At 50.9% G+C, this 19353-nt stretch overlaps 1 protein-coding gene across 1 annotated transcript in view; it reads left to right on the top strand.

Annotated features, from left to right (window-relative positions):
• LOC144805522 (uncharacterized) overlaps positions 1 to 19353 on the top strand; it is a 186986-nt gene that overhangs the window by 34587 nt on the left and 133046 nt on the right. The window contains 2 exon segments of the mRNA XM_078672058.1: positions 16200 to 16253; positions 16910 to 19342. Of these exon segments, the coding sequence (XP_078528184.1) occupies positions 18198 to 19342 (1145 nt within the window). The 5' untranslated portion in view covers positions 16200 to 16253; positions 16910 to 18197.

Genomic DNA, 19353 nt, shown 5'->3' with positions numbered 1-19353 from the left:
ACGCCTCAGAGAAACTTGTTAGAGCACCTCCTGAAGACACTATGCGAGTGTCCGAAATGACAGGCTCTCCTCATGAGAAATAAAACTCTGTTCTTGTTTTCCTGCTTCCAGCGCCCGTCTCTTTATTTGGTAATTGTTCAAGATGGGAACTAAGAGGCGTCCTGCGCCAGCAGCCTGGGAATCAGGTGCGTTATGGGCTGACTTTTCCACAATTGGCGTCCCAACGCGGGCTCCATCAGCGACATAAGGTCCGGTAAGAGAGGTCCAGACGATGGGGTGAACATCTAAACGATTGGAGTATACCTGCCTTGAGAGGGCCCTCGTCCGGCTGCCGATTGAATGAACTTCACCGATTCCGAACGGACCTCTCTCAAGTGACCTACTGTCCTGACTGGAATCCCACAGGAATGCTGCGGTAAAAACATGGAGAAAGAGAACGATTGGGCGCTGGAAAAGGGAAGGCGAAGAATTGCCCACCCGGTCCGGGTAAGGTTAAGTAGGACGTCTTTACATTTTCTATTTGCAAACAGCGATGAATAGGAACGTTCCTCTCTCTTTGCAAATAGTGAAGGATAGGTAATGCAGACGTTTGTCCCCCAGTGTAATCCGTCATGCCTATCTTTCTCCCCACTGATTGTTTGTTATCGATTTTTATCGATTATTGCTCTTTGAGATATTCCCTGTCTACAAACAGGGAAGAATAGAAATATTCTGCCCCCCTTTGCAGATAGTGAAGGATAGGTAATGCAGATTTTTGTCCCCTATTGTAATCCGTCATGCCCATTTTTTTTCTCCCCACTGATTGATTGATTACTTGGACATTTTATTGTTCAAGGAATAGTTCGTTCGAGGCATTCCCTGTTTGCAAATAACGTAGAAAATAAATATTCTGTCTAATCTTTGCAAGTAGTGAAGGGTAGGTAATGTGGACCTTTGTCCCCCGTTGTAATCTCTCGTGCCTATCTACTCCCCACTGATTGGTAAACTAGTTCCACCCGGACCATTTATTAGAGGTAGGTCATCTGGCTCGACCGGAGGGCACCCCTAATAAAAAGGACATATGCAACAATAACGAAGTAATCACCGTATCCTGTTAACAGAAACTTTAGCATGAAACACGCTAGAAAGGAAAGAAAAAAAAAAAAAGAAATAAGAAAGCAAAATCAGTAGGCCACTGATGAGTTTTTGATTTCGTTACAAATAAGAAAACGTTAGAAATAGCTCACGATAAAACACATGATTTCGCTAGAAACAAAGAAACGTTAGAAATAAGCCCGTAATAAGAAACATGAAAATGGTGAGAGAAGCCAAGCTTGACATCGCGACGGCCACGAGGCAACTGGTCCGCGGTTACGCCCATCCGGAAGACGAGATCTTCGGCACGTGTAGGGCGGGTCCTGCTGCCAGCCGTCGGCCGGGGAGGTCGTCGCATAAGGTGGGCCAGAAGAGGAGCCGAGGCCGACGGGATCCGGGCGTCCCCTCCTCTTCTTTCTTCAATAATGGCTGCGACAACACGGGGGGGATGTCTTGCTCATGCCATCGACCCCCCCCCCTCGTATCTCCTGGTCCAGCCCCGGCTTGGTATGAGCTCCCCGTTCGGCCCTGAAGCGGCGCCTTGCAGGCCACCGGGGGGGGATGTCTTGCCTATGCCTCCGACCCCCCCCCCCCCCTCTCATCGCCTGGTCCGGCCATCATGAATGTTAACGCCGAGAACAACGGCATGGGGTGCGCTGGGAGAGAGAGGTGGCGCGAACGAGCCTCTCCCACCTCCCCAGGTGGAGGCCCCCAGTGGCACCCCCAACGCTCCACTCACCCGACAAGGGTTCGTCCACTCTTGTGATGCAGTGACTGCTGGAACTCGTAAAATGGCGGTCGACCCTGCAGGAGCGGGCCCGGCGTGAAGGGATGGCCCGGTTGCTTGTTAATTAAGAAATGAGTCCCACAATCAGAAGTGTTCTCCTCGACTTTGAAGATTCTATAAGAGCCACGGGGGCCCCCGACCCCCGCAGGCACCCCCGATGGGGAATGACTGCCATGATTGCCCGCGGAACGAGGAAAATGTAGCCGCGAGACGTCGGCGCTCCCATGCTGGCGCCAGCCTCAGTTTGAATGACTAAAATCCTGCAGACTACAGTTCGGATCAGTTCCGGTGAAAACCCAGTATGACCCGGTAGAAAAAATTGTTGCCTCCCTCCCCCTTTGACTGATGGTTCATACCGCCGATCCTTTCTGTTGCCCTTTAACGTAACTTTTGGACTGCCGAAAGAGGCTCTGGGCCAACCACGAGTTGGTGGAGATTTTGACTATGCCTGGATCTGCCCGGCTGCACCCAAAATGGCGCTGGTACAAATGAAACTTTCAACTCCTTGTTGTACCCCGATTGCTCAGCCTAGGTGTCATGAGATATGTATGCAATTTTTTAAAACACAATGAATTGATATGGGATGGGTACTGATTATGTGTTCGGACAATGAATTGACATGAGATGGGTACTGATTGAACATTCGGACAATGAATTGTTGTTAAGTTTTGGCGCATCATAATTATTGAAAGTTCGAATTTCAACACTTATGATACTCGCTCACACTGAAGTTTCGATATGATTTTATTGCACTTGTCGCACTTTTTATTATGAAATCAACGACCACCGACTCCATTAGGTTTTCCACTAATAAGTATCCCCACATGTACAGTTCCAGCCTGCTCCGTGGCCGGCCCACGGGGTTGTAGGCCCGTATTTGTGCACCGACATTCTTATTAAAGATTTTTGGGAAAAAGCAAACGTAGTTGTCACGCGTAGATTTGTAAGTTTCGAATAAATGACCACTATTTCCGATATAACTAAAATACAGGTGAAATGGCTCAGCTCGATTAGTTAAGGGTTAAAAAGTATAGTACGCAGAAATATTGCAAATATGAACGGTCCAGGTTTTTGTTGTATGTGTTTTTCATTTTTGTACAGCCTAAAGCAACCGCTAAAGATCCTGGTATTTAGCCTATACTTTATATGCTACCTGTATCAGGAAAGTTGTTTTAAAATGCCCCTAAGGAGTGCCACCTGACCCCCCCCCCCCTAGTACGAACGACAACGACCCCGTACCACTGTAGGTTATCCCTTTTTCTCAAAGGATAGCACGAGCTCACCCCCCACTTTGCACCGACTGCCCTTTGTTCTGACCCCCCTGCACACGATCCGTAATACCACACTTGGGCGACCTATGCTATCCACAGGCTTCCGATAATCATCTCTCCCACACTAAACGGTCCACCTGGGCTTAAACACCAAGTTGGCAGGGACTGCATCCCGTGGAGATAGGCCGAGTATGTAGTAAGTAAAAGCCTTTTCGGGTTTATGCGCGCTGTGTTTTTAAATGCTGCCCCGCCCCCCCCTTCTTTTTCCCTCTTTCTGCAGGTCACATTGGAACGTTGATTAAAGTACGAAAAAAAATGGTGATCTAGCAGACGAAGAGATGGGAAAAAGGGGTTCGATTATGGTGCCTACACACGACGAGCAAACAATGACTATTTCTCTCCCTGAACTTAGCGCTTGGTAGGACAGCCTGAAGCGGAAACTACAAAATATGACTTCGCTCGGCACCCCGAATAATACAACCAAGAATGACGTGCACTAATGAATAAATTCCTACGTTTAACTAAATAGGGAAAGTTTAAGGAATATTCCGAGGTGAGGTTTACCCAAGTACCCTCCGCTTGGAGGACTAGGAATGTTGCCAGTGTTTAAAATCTACTACCTCCTTTTCGCACCCTCATAGACATGAAACTCAAAGCTGCCCCATTGTTCTCCCAACTGACACCCACTGTTGCCTCAGCCTGGAGCATTAGCCCGACCAGGTTAGTTCTTGACCAATTGCCAAAGGCGTAAGTGTGTGCAACCAAAGCCACCAGTGAAGGCAGCCGACGATAAAAGCGAAGAAAAAGGTAAAAAGAGCTTAGGATGCTAAGGATGCGCAGCATACAGGAAGAGATCATTTTTGGCCAATAACTGTTCTATGTTTTGTCTTGGATTTTTGTATATAATACCAATAACTGTTCTATGTTCTGTCTTGGATTTTTGTATATAATACATGTACTGTCTCCCCCGCCTGAGTTTGTGTGTACGTAATGTATGGATCTACGTCGTCCCTCTGCCTGTGTTTCCGTATTACTTGACCCCTGCTGTTCTGTGTTGTGTGCGCACTAAATGGCCTATTATTGTACACGTTTCTCTCTCTCTCTCTCTCTCTCTCTCTCTCTCTCTCTCTCTCTCTCCATGTCATACGTGTACCGAATGGTTCATTTAGAGTGCGGACGACTCTCTCTCTGAGGGTCCCCCTGTTCCCTCCTCCCTTGTGTGGTAACGTTGTGCCCCACCGGCACAAACCTAATTGGGTCTCTTCGAACACAAAGGTGTTCGGCAAAATTGACAGGAACTAAAACGATTGTAACTTGCCATATTACTACCTCTCCTTTCTGCAAAACGATAGAACCCGAGTTGGTAATGAAAGAAAGGACAGGTAAGACGACTGATGTCCCCATATCTGGTCTTTTTATAGGGGGACTATAACGTCAATGGTCTTCTGTTTTTCAGTTCGTTAGAAATGCAATCCCCAATGCCCAGATTGCCTCACCCCTCTGCACTTAAGTGCGGATGTCCAAAGCGTCCTCCTGCTCGCCCGATTGACCCCAGCTCCCTGTCCAAAGCGTCCTCGCTTCTCCCGATTGACCCCAGCTCCCTGTCCAAAGCGTCCTCGCTTCTCCCGCTTGACCCCAGCTCCATATCAGCTATCCCCTAAGCGTAATTGATGACCTTGATTAACCGTCGCTCCCCAAGAAAAGCATGTTTAACCTCTGCCCCCCTCTCATGATGATAACCCCCCTGCTTGCAAGAGTTAGCCGACCCCGAAGGGAAATGTAAGATTGTCAGTACTTGGGTTAAAAAAAAAAAAAAGAAGAGGGCGAGTCTCTACCTAAGGACTCGATTTCGAGTTTGATAGAATACACTGTTGATGGGAGTCCGATTTCTCTCCACGTACGTCACGAATGAACGCCAAATAGGCTTACGAATTCAGTGGAAATGCCCTCCTACATACTCCATAAGTGATGACTTCTGACTGTGACCGATGAACCTATCCCCCACCTACTTAGGATTGGGGACGGAATTGAGATGTATAAATGTCTTCTCCTGCCAGTTTTTCTAAAACTTGTTTTGTACCCATTCAAAGATACAATCACCGGAGGAGAGGAGCTGGACGTGACGCACAGCCTGGCCACAGATCATGAAGCACGTGTGACCTCAACCAAAGGTGGAGTCGCAGAGCAACGAGACGCGGGACGAGGCACCACTCTCAAACTCGGCAGAAGAAGGAATGAAGGGCTGCCTTGAAGCCCTCGATTTGCTGACCCACTCGTGCCTGAAGTCCCCGTCCCTTTTGAGCCCGACTGATGGGCCTGCCTGCTCGTCGTCCTTTGCTCCTTTGGTCCCTTGGTGTGTTCAAAGATCTGATCCCACTCGGCCCTCTCTTCCCTCGATTATTCAACAACATCACCCTTTTTGCATAACTTTTGACTCAGAAAAGAAGAGCAGCATTTAGATAGAATAAGGTTTTGCCACGGAAGAAGAAAGACACGCAGGTGCCCAGCATGAGGCACCCCTAAGAAGATCAGTTAGGAAACAGGACTGTGATCTAACAGCAGAGGACTGATCGCACCCTGCAACGCGTAAGGATGAATCCGAGCTGGACCTATAGCTCCACCGCCGGTGCTCAACAGCGCCAACGAAAGAACACGGACTACCAGAGCCTACCAGTGATGGCTCGCTGTTAAAAAGACATTGTGACGAAGACCCCCCTTCCTGAACTTTCTACCCACCCCTTGGCTAATTGCTTGTATCGAACTGAATTCCTCCCTCAATCATTTTTGTATTGCTTTCAAAAATGTTTCATCGGTCACTCATGTATTTAGTTTTCCAAAAGTCTCTTATAGCACTGACAAGACCCGAAGGTATCAGAGCACTTTTTACTGTATGTTGATGTCACCGGAGAGAAAGTCAGAACCTGATTCTATAATGTGTCGGAACCTTTTTCTTGATTGACCCCGACTAAGTATTATGCCGATCTCTAGACTTGTATGAATAACCCAACAAATGTAAATTCATATGTACCGCGTTCCGCCAATCGTATCGACTGTATATGGTTACACGCAATCTGCTAGTATTGACAAACGCTATTTCATTGGCCACACATGGCTATATGTACACTCCGTCAGTTGAGGTAAACACCGAAATGAACTAACTTATGTAAAAAAGCGGCGACTGTTGAAAATGGCAATGTATATGCACATAAGCGGCGTTCATTTGTGTTCACTGTACCCCTTGTTGTAAGCAGAACGGATATCGCGAAACACTGACTGTGTTATCCCGCCAGCATAGACCCATGCACACACGTACACGACAGCCATTTTAGGCACCATGGCCTCTCTGCCCGTTTGTTAAACCCCCGGCACCCCTCCCCGCGCGCACTGCTCATGCATCGGCCATAAAACTCTCTCCCTCTGCGTGACCCTGCTCTAGAAGTAACCCTCCTGCTCGACCCACACCCCCCCCATTTCCTCCCAAGAACAGCCTTCCCCTCAGCTGACGAGCCCCCCCCCTCAGCTGACGAGCCCCCCCCCCCCCAGCTGCACTTGGCCTTTCGACCCGGTCCCAAGTCTTAAGACCAAGCCTCGTGGATGTACACCCCCCCTTTTCCTGCCCAGCATAACAAAACCGTGATACACCAACCGAAGTGCCCGATCTTATCGCCTGCCCAACCTTTGATCTGATCATCCCCTCCTGCCCTTGTGTCCTGTAGGAATGTCCGGCTGAGAGATCACAATCTCTTGTTACATTCAGGAGGGGAGGATGACATCTGAGCGACTGGTATGGGAATAGGCCTGAAGCTGGGATTCCAAGCATGCTTTTTCCTACTTCAAAGCGTCTTTTTTGCAATAAGGAATGTTTGTGCATCATAAACATGTGTATAAAAGACGAAGCCTCAGAGAAACTTGTTAGAGCACCTCTTGAAGACACTATGCGAGTGTCCGAAATGACAGGCTCTCCTCATGAGAAATAAAACTCTGTTCTTGTTTTCCTGCCTCCAGCGCCCGTCTCTTTATTTGGTAATTGTTCAAGATGGGAACTAAGAGGCGTCCTGCGCCAGCAGCCTGGGCATCAGGTGTGTTATGGGCTGACTTTTCCACAGAAGGTGAGGCCTGTCCAGGGGTGCAGAGGAGGTGAGGCCTGTCCAGGGGTGGAGAGGAAGTGAGGTCTGTCCAGGGGTGCAGATGAGGAGAAACCTCTCCGTGGGGTGTAGAAGAGTTGATGCCTGTCCATGGGGTGCAAAAGAGGTGAGGCCTTTCCAGGGAGCAGAGGAGGTGAGGCCGGTCCAGGGGTGCAGAGAAGGTGGGGCCTGTCCAGGGGTGCAGAGGAGGTGAGGCCTGTCCAGAGGGGTGCAGAGGAGGTGAGGCCTTCCCAGGGGGTGCAGAGGAGGTGGAGCTTGTCCAGGGGGTGTAGAGTAGGCGAGGCCTGTCCAGGAGTGCAGAGAAGGGGACACCTGTTCTCTGGGTGTAGCGGAGTTGAGGCCTCCACAGGGGATGCAGATGAGGTGAGCCCTGTCCTGTCCAGGGGTGCATAGGAGGTGAGACCTGCTTGGAAGGGTGGGCCTGCAAACGAGGCTTGTCCTTTTCTGGTTGGCGCAGAGGAGGTGAGGCCAGTATTAAGGGGGCAGAGTGTGCTAAAGAGGTGAGGACTCTCCAGTGGTATGCAGAGGGGAGGAGGCCATTTCCAGAGGGAGGAGGGGCAGAGTAGGTGAGATCTGTCCACATGGGTGTAGAGGAGATGAGTCATGTCCGGCAAGGGGTTGGGAGGTGCAGCAGAGGTGATGCCTGTCCAGGGTGATACAGAGGAGGGAAAGCCTGTCCATGGGGTGCAGAGAAGGTGAGGCCTGTCTGTTAGAAGTGGGGGCTGAGATTGCAGAGGAGGTGAGGCCTCTCCAGTGGGTGGAGAGGAGGTGAGGCCTGTCCGGAGTGCAGAGGAGGAGAGGCCTGTCAAGGGATGCAGAGGAGGTGAGGAGGAGAAGCCTGTCCAGGGATGCAGAGGAGGTGAGGCCTGTCCAGGGTTGCAAAGGAGGAGAGGCCTGTCCAGTGGGTGCAGAGGAGGAGAGGCCTGTCCAGTGGGTGCAGAGGAGGAGACGCCTGTCCAGGGGTGCAGAGGAGGTGAGGCCTGTCCAGGGGTGCAAAGGAGGTGAGGCCTGTCCAGTGGGTGCAAAAGAGGTGAGGCCTGTCCAGGGGTGCAGAGGAGGAGAGGCCTGTCCATGGATCAGAGGAGGTGAGGCCTGTCAGTGGTAGAGAGGAGGAGAGGCCTGTCCAGGGGTGCAGAGGAGGGGAGGGCTGTCCATGGATCAGAGGAGGTGAGGCCTGTCCAGTGGGTGCAGAGGAGGCGAGGCCTGTCCAGTGGGTGCAGAGGAGGAGAGGCCTGTCCAGTGGGTGCAGAGGAGGAGAGGCCTGTCCAGTGGGTGCAGAGGAGGAGAGGCCTGTCCAGTGGGTGCAGAGGAGGAGAGGCCTGTCCAGTGGGTGCAGAGGAGGAGACGCCTGTCCAAGGGTGCAGAGGAGGTCAGGCCTGTCCAGGGGTGCAAAGGAGGTGAGGCCTGTCCAGTGGGTGCAAAAGAGGTGAGGCCTGTCCAGGGGTGCAGAGGAGGAGAGGCCTGTCCATGGATCAGAGGAGGTGAGGCCTGTCAGTGGTGGAGAGGAGGAGAGGTCTGTCCAGGGGTGCAGAAGAGGAGAGGCCTGTCCATGGATCAGAGGAGGTGAGGCCTGTCCAGTGGGTGCAGAGGAGGCGAGGCCTGTCCAGTGGGTGTAGATGAGGCGAGGCCTGTCCAGTGGGTGTAGAGGAGGAGAGGCCTGTCCAGTGGGTGTAGAGGAGGAGAGGCCTGTCCAGTGGGTGCAGAGGAGGAGAGGCCTGTCCAGTGGGTGCAGAGGAGGAGAGGCCTGTCCAGTGGGTGCAGAGGAAGAGACGCCTGTCCAGGGGTGCAGAGGAGGTGAGGCCTGTCCAGGGGTACAAAGGAGGTGAGGTCGGTCCAGTGGGTGCAAAAGAGGTGAGGCCTGTCCAGGGGTGCAGAGGAGGAGAGGCCTGTCCATGGATCAGAGGAGGTGAGGCCTGTCAGTGGTGGAGAGGAGGAGAGGCCTGTCCAGGGGTGCAGAGGAGGTAAGGCCTGTCCAGGGGTGCAGAGGAGGAAAGGCCTGCCCAGGGGTGCAGAGGAGGTGAGGCCTGTCCAGGGTGCAGAGGAGGAGAGGCCTGTCTAGAGGTCAGAGGATATGAGGCCTGTCCAGGGATCAGAGGAGGTGAGGCCTGTCCAGGGATCAGAGGAGGTGAGGCCTGTCCAGGGGTGCAGAGGAGGAGGGGCCTGGCCAGGGATGCAGAGGAGGAGCGGCCTGTCCTGGGGGAGAAGAGAAGGTGAGACCTGTCCAGGGGGAGCAGAGGATGTGAGGCCTATCCAGGGTGAGCAGAGGAGGTGAGGCCTGTCCAGGCATACAGAAGAGGAGGGGCCTGTCCAGGGGTGCAGATGAGGTGAGGCCGGTCCAGGGGTGCAGAGGAGGTGAGGCCTGGGGTACAGAGACGGCGAGGCCTGTCCAGGGGTGCAGAGGAGAGGTCTGTCCAGGGGTGCAGAGGAGGTGAGATCTCTCCAGGGGTGCAGAGGAGGAGAGGCCTGTGCATGGATCAGAGGAGGTGAGGCCTTTCAGGGGTGGAGAGGAGGAGAGGCCTGTCCAGGGGTGCAGAGGAGGTGAGGCCTGTCCAGGGGTGCAGAGGAGGTGAGGCCTGTCCAGGGGTGCAGAGGAGGTGAGGCCTGTCCAGGGGTGCAGAGGAGGAGAGGCCTGTCCAGAGGTCAGAGGATATGAGGCCTGTCCAGGGATCAGAGGAGGTGAGGCCAGTCCAGGGATCAGAGGAGGTGAGGCCTCTCCAGGGGTACAGAGGAGGCGAGGCCTGTCCAGGGATCCGAGGAGGTGAGGCCTGTCCAGGGGTGCAGAGGAGGTGAGACCTGTCCAGGGGTCAGAGTAGGTGAGGCCTGTCCAGGGGTGCAGAGGATGAGAGGCTTGGCCAGGGATGCAGAGGAGGAGAGGCCTGTCCTGAGGGAGGAGTGGAGGTGAGACCTGTCCAGGGGGACCAGAGGATGGGAGGCCTGTCCAGGGTGAGCAGAGGAGGTGAGGCCTGTCCAGGGGTACAGAGGAGGAGGGGCCTGTCCAGGGGTGCAAAGGAGGTGAGGCCGGTGCAGGAGTGCAGAGGAGGAGAGGCCGGTCCAGGGGTGCAGAGGAGGAGAGGCCGGTCCAGGGGTGCAGAGGAGGTGAGGCCTGGGGTGCAGAGACAGCGAGGCCTGTCCAGGGGTGCAGAGGAGGAGAGGTCTGTCCAGGGGTGCAGAGGAGGTGAGATCTCTCCAGGGATGCAGAGGAGGTGAGGCCTGTCCAGGGGGCAGAGGAGGTGGGGCCGGTCCAGGGGTGCAGAGGATGTGAGGCCTGTCCAGTGGGATGCAGTGGTGAGGAGGCCATTTCCAGAGGGAGGAGGGGCAGAGTAGGTGAGGTCTGTCCAAATGGGTGCAGAGGAGATAAGTCATGTCCGGCAAGGGGTTGGGAGGTGAAGCAGAGTTCACGCCTGTCCAGGGTGATACAAAGGAGGGAAAGCCTGTCCATGGGGTGCAGAGAAGGTGAGGCCTGTCTGTCAGAAGTGGGGGCTGGATGCAGAGGAGGTGAGGAGGAGAGGCCTGTCCGGGGATGCAAAGGAGGAGAGGCCTGTCCATGGGTGCAGAGAAGGTGAGGCCTTTCCAGGGGGAATGAGAGGCCTTTCCAGGGGTGCAGAGGAGGTGAGGCCTGTTCAGGGGTGCAGAGGAAGTGAGGCCTGTCCAGGGGTGCAGAGGAAGTGAGGCCTATCCTGTCCTGGGTGGGTGAGGAGGTGCGGCCTGTCAAGAGGGGTGTAGAGTTGATGTCTCTCAATGGGGGTGCAGAGTAGGTGAGGCCTGTCCACTGGGGGCTGGGAATTAGAGGAGGTGAAGCCTGTTGTGTGCTTGGGGTCTAGAAGAGTGGGGCCTGTCCTGTCCAGGGGGTGCAGAGGAGGTAGATCCTGTCCCGGGGGTGCAGAGGAGATGGGGCCTGTCCAGGGAATGCAAAACAGGTGAGGCCTGTCCACGGGGATGCAGGAGAGGCAGACCTGTCCAGGGGGTGCAGTGAAGGCATGTCCAGATGGAAGAGGAGGTAAGGCCTGTCCAGTTGGTGCAGAGGAAGTTAGGCCTGTCCAGGGGTGCAGAGGAGGAGACGCCTGTCCAGGGGTGCAGTGGAGGAAAGGCCTGTCCAGGGGGAAGAGAGGAGGCGAGGCCTGTCCAGGGGTGCGGAGGAGGAGAGGCCTGGCCAGGGGGTGCAAAGGAGGTGAGTCCTGTCCAGGGGGTGCAAAGGAGGTGAGGCCTGTCCAGCGGTGCAGAGGAGGTAAGGTTTCTTCTGTCCAGAGGGGTGCAGCTGAGGTGCGACCTGTGGAGAGGGGGGGAGGGGCAGAGGAGGTGAGACCTGCCCCTTGCAAAGGAGGTGAGTCCTGTCCTTTCGGGCGGAAGAGGTTAGAGGAGGTGAAGCCTGTCCAAGGAGAGGCACATAGAAGGTGAGGCCTTTCCAGCGGGTGCAGAGGAGGTGAAGCCTGTTTGGAGGGAGGTGCAGAGGAGGCAAGACCTGTTGGGGGGATGCAGAGGAAGTGTGGCCTATCCAGGGGTCTCAGAGGAGGTAAGTAAGGCCTGTCCAGGGGGGTGCAGGGGAGGTGAGGCATGTCCATGGGGGGACAGAGGAGGTGAGGCATGTCCAGGGGTGCAAAGGAGGAGGGGCCTGTCCAGGGATGTAGAGGAGGTGAGGCCTGTTCAGCTGGAGCAGAGGAGGTGATGCCTGTCAAGCGGGGGAGTGGTGCAGAGGAGGTGAAGCTTGTCCAGGGGAAGTGCAGAGTAGGTGAGACCTCTCCAGGGGTTGCAAAGGTTGTGAGGCCTGTCCTGTGCTGCATGTGCAGAAGAGGAGGCCACTCCAGGGGGTGCAGAGGAGATGAGGCCTGTCCTGGGTGGCAGATTAAGTGAGGCGTCCAGGGGGTGCAGAGCAGGTGAGGCCTGTCCAGTCCTGGGGGTGCAGAAGAGAAGCCTGTTCTTTACTGGGGAATGTAGATGATGTACGGCCTGTCCAGAGTGGGTGTATAGGAGGTGAAACTTGTCCGGGAGAGGTGCTAAGGTGGTGTGGCCTGTCCAGTGGGTGCAGGGGAGGTGGGGCTTGTCCAGGGGGTTGCAGAGGAGGTGAGGCCTGTCCAGGTGAGTGCAGAGGTGGTGAGGCCTGTCCAGGGGAGTGCAGAGGAGGTGAGTCCTGTTCTGTGCTGGGGTGCAGTGGAGGTGAGACCTGTCCTGTGTGGGTGCAGAGGGGGTTAGTCATGTCCCGTCGGTGCAGTGGAGGTGGGGCTTGGTCAGGGGGTTGCAGAGGAGGTGAGGCCTGTCCAGGGGAGTGCATAGGAGGAGAGGCCTGTCCAGGGGTGCATCAGTGGTGCATCAGTGGTGAGGCCTGACCTGGGGTGCAGAGGTGGTGAGGCCTGTCCAGGGGTGCATCAGTGGTGATGCCTGACCTGGGGTGCAGAGGTGGTGAGGCCTGTCCAGGGGTGCATCAGTGGTGAGGCCTGACCTAGGGTGCAGAGGTGGTGAGGCCTGTTCCGGGGTGTAGAGGAGGAGAGGCCTGTCCTGGAGAATGCAGAGGAGGTGAGGCATGTCCTGTGCTTGGGTGGTGCTGAGCAGGTGGTGCCTGTCCTGTGCTTGGGTGGTGCAGAGCAGGTGGGGCCTGTCCTGTGCTTGGGTGGTGCAGAGGAGGTGGGGCCTGTTCTGTGCTTGGGTGGTTCAGAGGAGGTGGGGCCTGTCCTGTGCTTGGGTGGTGCAGAGGAGATGGAGCCTGTCCAGTGGGGTGCAGAGGAAGTGAGGCCTGTCCTGTTCAGGGGGTGCAGAGGAAGTGGGCCCTGTCCAGGCGTGTAGAGGAGGTGAGGCCTGTCCAGGGATGTGTAGAAGAGGTGAGGCCTGTCTAGGGGGGTGCAGAGGAAGTTAGGCCTGTCCTGTCCAGGGGTGTAGAGGAGGTGAGGCATATCCAGGGGTGTGCAGAAGCGATGAGGCCTGTCCAAGGGGATGCAGAGGAAGTGAGGCCTGTCCTGTGCTTGTGTGGTGCAGAGGAAGTGGGCCCTGCCCAGGAGGGTGTAGAGGAGGTGGGGCCTGTCCTGTTCAGTGGTGCAGATGAGGTGAGGCCTGTGTTGTGTTTCAGTGGTTCAAAGGGGGTGAGGCCTCTCCAGGAGGGATGCAGTGGAGATGAGGCCTGTTCGTCCAGGCGGGGTGGTCGAGAGCTTAGTTTAAGTTTGTTAATTGTTGTCCCAAGAGATTTGTGGAATGAGTGTAAGTTGCTTGTAAACTGGCCAATTGAAGAGCCACAGAGTGAAGCGCCTGAAAATATTGTATTATATATACAAGAGATTAATGCACATTTACAGACAATATTGCAAAGTCGAAGACCGGGTAAAAGAGGGTGCATCTTTTAGCGTTGCATCCAGAGGTTAGTGCTAAATGTGAGGGGCTACAGACTGAGCATCCAGCATCTCTTTTAAACAATAAATGTGCTACCCGTCCTACAGTCAGAAAAAAAACTTGGGAAAGGAGTCCAAGTTGTAGGCAACAACTAATAAGCTGTCCGCAAATGTTCCTGTACAAATTGAGTCAATGATAAATGGCCACAAACTTAAACTGTGATTAAGATCCAGTTATTATGTTAGGGAATCACCTTGTAAAATGACTTGTGGATTTTAGGGGAAGAGTCACAATTAATTATTCATGTTGTAGGTGTGGTTTATTAAATTACATTTTGTTGTGCCATGTTTTCATGAACATTCATTGATTGCTGTCATTTTTACCTCATCATGAACCATGTCAATAATGTGTTCTCTCTGTCTAAAAACGTAAGAACTTTTCCTTGATTTGTAACTAAGCAGCTTCTATGTCAGTTTGCTATTTGATATTATAGAAAAAGGTTTTCTTATTTCTAAGCACACATTTGTTGTGTGTGATCTGTCTATTGACTTTACAGCTAGAGTTATTTCTGAGTCTGGCTTTTGATATTCTTTAGAGGTTTCCTTTATGTGATCCTCCTGCAAATATTATGATGATTATTTCTCTGACTGAGTAACCATGTTTATGCCTTCAGTAATTATTTGAAACCTTTAATATAGCTTTGAAGCTTGTTGTAGCTCCAAAGGCAAGGGCCTTTATCAAGGGAGCGGTCCTTTAACGGGCTGTACTGCCTGCTATGGCTGACTATAAGGTCATTACACTGTTTGCCCCATGAGGGCAGAATGTGTTAATTAATAAAACAACGGTGTCCCGGAGACCGAGGGGGTTGGAACACCTCCGGTACTCTGAAACCTTTGTTTCACAGCTGTTGCTGTGAATGTTAAACAGTTAGCAGCCGCATGCAGGACCATTGTGGTTAATTGTTGAACATTCACAGCAATAGCTGTTAAAGGACGCTGACGTCAGACCCTGGTTCTCCCTGGGATCAGCTAAACTGCTTGTCATCTTTCAGGTGAGCCTGGGAGATGCAGGAGATGAGCAGAACCCACCCCCCAAAACCTTCCATCCGAGACGCCGGTGACACTGCGAGCTACGGGAGGAGAGGAAGGGTGGAGGCTCCTGTGTGGCCTGCTGCAGGCTCTATCTCCTGTCCAATCCATATATTTTGAAGAGGCAGGGGAAAGAGAGAGGCAGAGGCTGTGTATTAGAACATTGTAATGTTGAGAGCAGCGCACTTATGTCACGTTGTATAGGCTGCTGCTGCTCCAAAGTCTTCAATGGATCTCAATATTCTAATGTTCTAAGATTTGTCTTGTGAAGGTTCGATTCCAAATTCTAGTCCTTGAGTCGCTGTCTTGTGGGGCTCATCAGACACTAACCCTACGCACCAACCCTTTCAGATAATTTATAAATAAAAGTCGCCAACACATTGATACCTTGTTGGTTCCATTGCTCAGCATTCAAACTCTGCATCAGCTTGAACTTGAATTGCAGTTGCTCAGAGAGCATGGTTTGAATAAATCTAAGAGTCTGGTTGATTTATGAAGTGTGGGCAGAATTATGTTCAAGTACTTTAACATACCTTTGCAAACCAGATTGTTTTGATTTGCTAGTTTCATGGGCTGTAAAAAAGGAAGATGGGGGTTATGAAGACATGGACTGGGTTGTTAGGGTTTGTTCTCTAAGACTAGCGGTGCACTCTAGGAGCCAGATGTAGGTAATTCTATTTTACCGACTCATAAATACCGAATTTTACCGATTCGGTATTTATGAATCGGTAAAATAGAAGTACCGAGATGTAGGTAAATCCAGATGTGGATTTACCGAATCTGTAAAAGTCGGTATTTACCGATTCGGTCAATACCGACCGGTAATGCCCATTCATTCCTATGGGCTTTGAAGCCCATAGGAATGAATGGGCATTACCGATTCGGTATTTATCGAATCGGTAAATACCGAATTTCTCAAGGGTGCAGGGGGTGTCACTTTGACACCCTCTAGCACCCCCAAAACAGGTTCGGGTGCCATGTGGCAGGCGGGCAGGTCTGCCTGTCATATGGCACAGGTGTGCATGCACACCGGAATCGGTATTTTACCATCAAATTGAATTTGATGGTAAAATACCGATTCTGTAATGCTTGTGGGACTCTGAAGAGTCCCACCTACATATCAAATTTACCGAATCGGTAAAAATACCGATTCGGTATTTTACAGAATCGGTAAATTTATCGATCGGTAAATTTACCGATTCTGTAAAAATCTGCCCCTACATCTCAAATTCCATTTACCGGTCGGTAACGGCCGAATTCGGCCGTTACCGACCGGTAAATGCCTACCTACATCTGGCCCTAGATTCATAGAGACCTTTTCCACCAAAGGATCGTGGTTCTTGGTGAACCAAAAAAGTATTTATTAATTAACCATAGTTGCTTCACAATGGCCTCCAGAGAACAAGAAATTATTTTTTTTTTAAAGTTCAGGACGGTTATTTGTAAAATGTGATAAAGTGTGATTGTCGTCTGACGCAACACCATTTCTTTACTTCCTTTCACGGTATTCTGGGATGACCAGGCTGTGCAGTGTGGCTGCCTCCCTTGGAGGAACAAAAAATAAAATAATTGTCAGGTAAGGATTCCTATAACTCTAAGTTTCCTTTTCCCCTGTTTCTTCTTTCTCTATTACCTTTCCTGATCTGTTTTTTTGTCTCTTCACTTCAACATTTGACTCCCTCTGTGCACTATTCTTGTTGTTATCAAACTTCTGATAATCACCTGATGGAGCCACATTCCTCCTGGAACATGTTGGGGGGTGTAGTGCAGGACCAATTCCTTTTTAGGTCAGTTTTGCCCAGCAGCTCCTTAAGTATTGGCACATTGGTCTCCTCCTCTACACCACGTGATACTATCCTCCCTCTGTCCGTTCAATCGGCATCTTTCATCTCTGGATCTGACTTCCATCTCTTTGTGTCCTCCCATCCTGCCCTTTTCTGTTTTGTCTACTACAAGCAAAAGACACAGTACATGTGTGTGGACACACATGCACACAGGGCTTGCTTTAGGGTGGTGCGGCCGGTGGAGCTGCGCCTGGGGCTGACCTTAGGGGCACTGTGCTTAGAAGTAACTTATGGGTTTACTAGTATCTGCTGCAGAGTTTCCTGGGCTGGACGCCTGTGGTGAGAGTGGAAGATAGCTTTTTTTCTCTTTCCTCTGTTTTGTGTTTTTCTCTTCTTGACCTTTTTTGGTTTCCTTTAGTGTTGTGCTGGTTTTTTTTCTCTTTTTCAGGCGTTGCAGTGACCGGGTCCTTTGGGAGGAGTGTGATGAGTTCTGGGCCACAAAGAGAGTCCTGATCATCCGCACAATTTGAAATAGTGAATTCCACTGAGCTAACTGGACACAGCCGCAGTCCACAGTGGCATTTAAAGCACTGAGTGCAACAAGGCCAATTCCATTGTTCAATAAAATGTTCCTTAATAAATGACTGGAAAAAAGAATAGATGAACAATCTAGGTGAAACACAACCAAAAGGATTATTTCAAGGGAAGTTAAAACATTCTCGAGCTCAAGAGTAGAAACACATTCTATGTGCCAGGAATGGGGAGGATGTTGGAGCGGAAGAAACTGGTGAATGTGAAAGTTGCCAAATCCCTACAGTAAAATGGCCATAAATGTTTACTAAGTGTCAGTAACTGAGATTGAGGAGAACATTGGCCACAATTGATCCCCACGCAGTTCACTTGAGAATACTCAGTGTTGTAAGTTCTGTTTGATGGTTTATGAGAAATGTTTTGGAGACGCAAACCCTCCCCAACAGATCAGTATCCGTAGACGTGTTGTGATGTGACAGAACCGTCAAAAAGACTAATATCCTTGGTTTACAAGCACAAGCTTTTGTCTCTGTCTCCTGAAGATGAGAGGAGAGAAAAGGTTGTTTAAAAGAAAGTCATTGTAAATACGCTTTCTCAGATGTCGTTACAGCAAAGATGCTGGATTATCATTTCCAATATAGGAAGATTTTCCCCCACCAGCTCTGTCTCTTGGGTTGATCCGAGTGGTTTCAAAGTGTCCTGTAACTCCAAAGTGGATCATGTACCTGTCTTAGCCATTGAGCAAAAAAGCATATACTGGCAGAAAGTATATAAAAGGAGCCAGTGTTACGCTATTGATAATTCATAAACCACCCTGGCATGCCCTAATCATCTGTCATTACTTGTATGAACAAACATACCTAACCGGCAAACACTAAACCCCAAAGACCTAATCAGTGCTTTTAAAACTCCTAAATCAACTAGAATCACTAAATGAGACTAATTAAACTTGAGAGAATTCACCCGGGCATAACTTGGAGAAAATGAATCGATGAGGAGCATCTTAGTAAATACAAGGGGCTCCTCAGTGAAAGTTTATAAGACAAGTTAGATCGGTGCCTTTAAAGGTAGGAAAATAATCTCCAGGGAAAAACTATAATTAGTTCAATACAAATGTGAAGAAGAGCATCTGCAGTGTAGTTTAGAAGTTAGTGCTGAGTGGTACATAAACAAGAAAACGTTCTGAAATCAAATTCAGTCTTAAGATGACATGTGTTCAGGAACAAACCCAACTTGGAGAAACAAACAACTCGAATAAGCGCAATGAATGTGAGAACAGCTTTAGTTATCAATCCCACCTCACTAAACATGAGAAAACTAGCGCTGGACGAAAACTCTATCAGTGTCCCGAATGCCAGAAAGGCTTCACTCGCAAATCCAACCTTACTGTACATGAAAAAACCCACACTGGGCATAAACCATATCAGTGCTCCTCGTGCAAAAAAAACTTCAGTTTTAGTGGCAGTCTGATTCAACATCGGAGGACAAACAATTGCCAAAATCCTTATCAGTGCTCTGAATGCTTGAAAAGCTTCACTCAAAAATCCAGCCTTACTGTACATGAAAGGACCCACACAGGGCAGAAACTGTATCAGTGCTCTGAATGCCAAAAGAGTTTCTATCACAAATCCAGTTTAACTCAGCATCAGACAATCCATACTGGGCTCAAACCGTATCAGTGCTCTGAATGCCACAAAAGCTACAGACTGAAAAAGACTCTCACTATGCATGAGAGAACTCACACGGGGCACAAACCTTATCAGTGCTCTGAATGCTGTAAAGGCTTCAGTGGCAAATCCAATCTCACTTCACATGAAAGAACTCATACTGGACTAAAACCTTATCAGTGCTCCGAATGCTCTAAAAGCTTCAGTAGCAAATCCTATCTCACTATACATGAAAGAACCCACACTGGACAAAAACCTTATCAGTGCTCTGAATGCTGTAAAAGCTTCAATAGCAAATTCCATCTCACTTTACATGAAAGAACTCACACTGGACAAAAACCTTATCAGTGCTCTGAATGCTGGAAAAGCTTCACTTATAAATCCAGCCTTACTGTACATGAAAGAACCCACACTGGGCATAAACCATATCAGTGCTCTGAATGCCGGAAAGGATTCAGTCACAGATCCAGTTTAATTGAACATGAGCGAACACACACTGGACAAAAACCTTATCAGTGTTCTGAATGCCAGAAAAGCTTCAGTCGGAAAATACGTCTCACTTACCATGAGAGCACTCACACAGGGCACAAACCGTATCAGTGTTCTGAATGCCAGAAAAGCTTCAGACTAAAAAAGACTCTCAGTAGACATGAAAGAACTCACACTGGGGAAAGACCTAATTAGCTTTCTGAAT

The sequence above is a fragment of the Lissotriton helveticus genome (genome assembly GCF_964261635.1).
Source record: "Lissotriton helveticus chromosome 1_1 unlocalized genomic scaffold, aLisHel1.1 SUPER_1_unloc_13, whole genome shotgun sequence".
NCBI lineage: Eukaryota > Metazoa > Chordata > Amphibia > Caudata > Salamandridae > Lissotriton > Lissotriton helveticus.
Note: the sequence above shows the minus strand (reverse complement) of the source record. Positions and strands in the feature narration are given on the sequence as shown.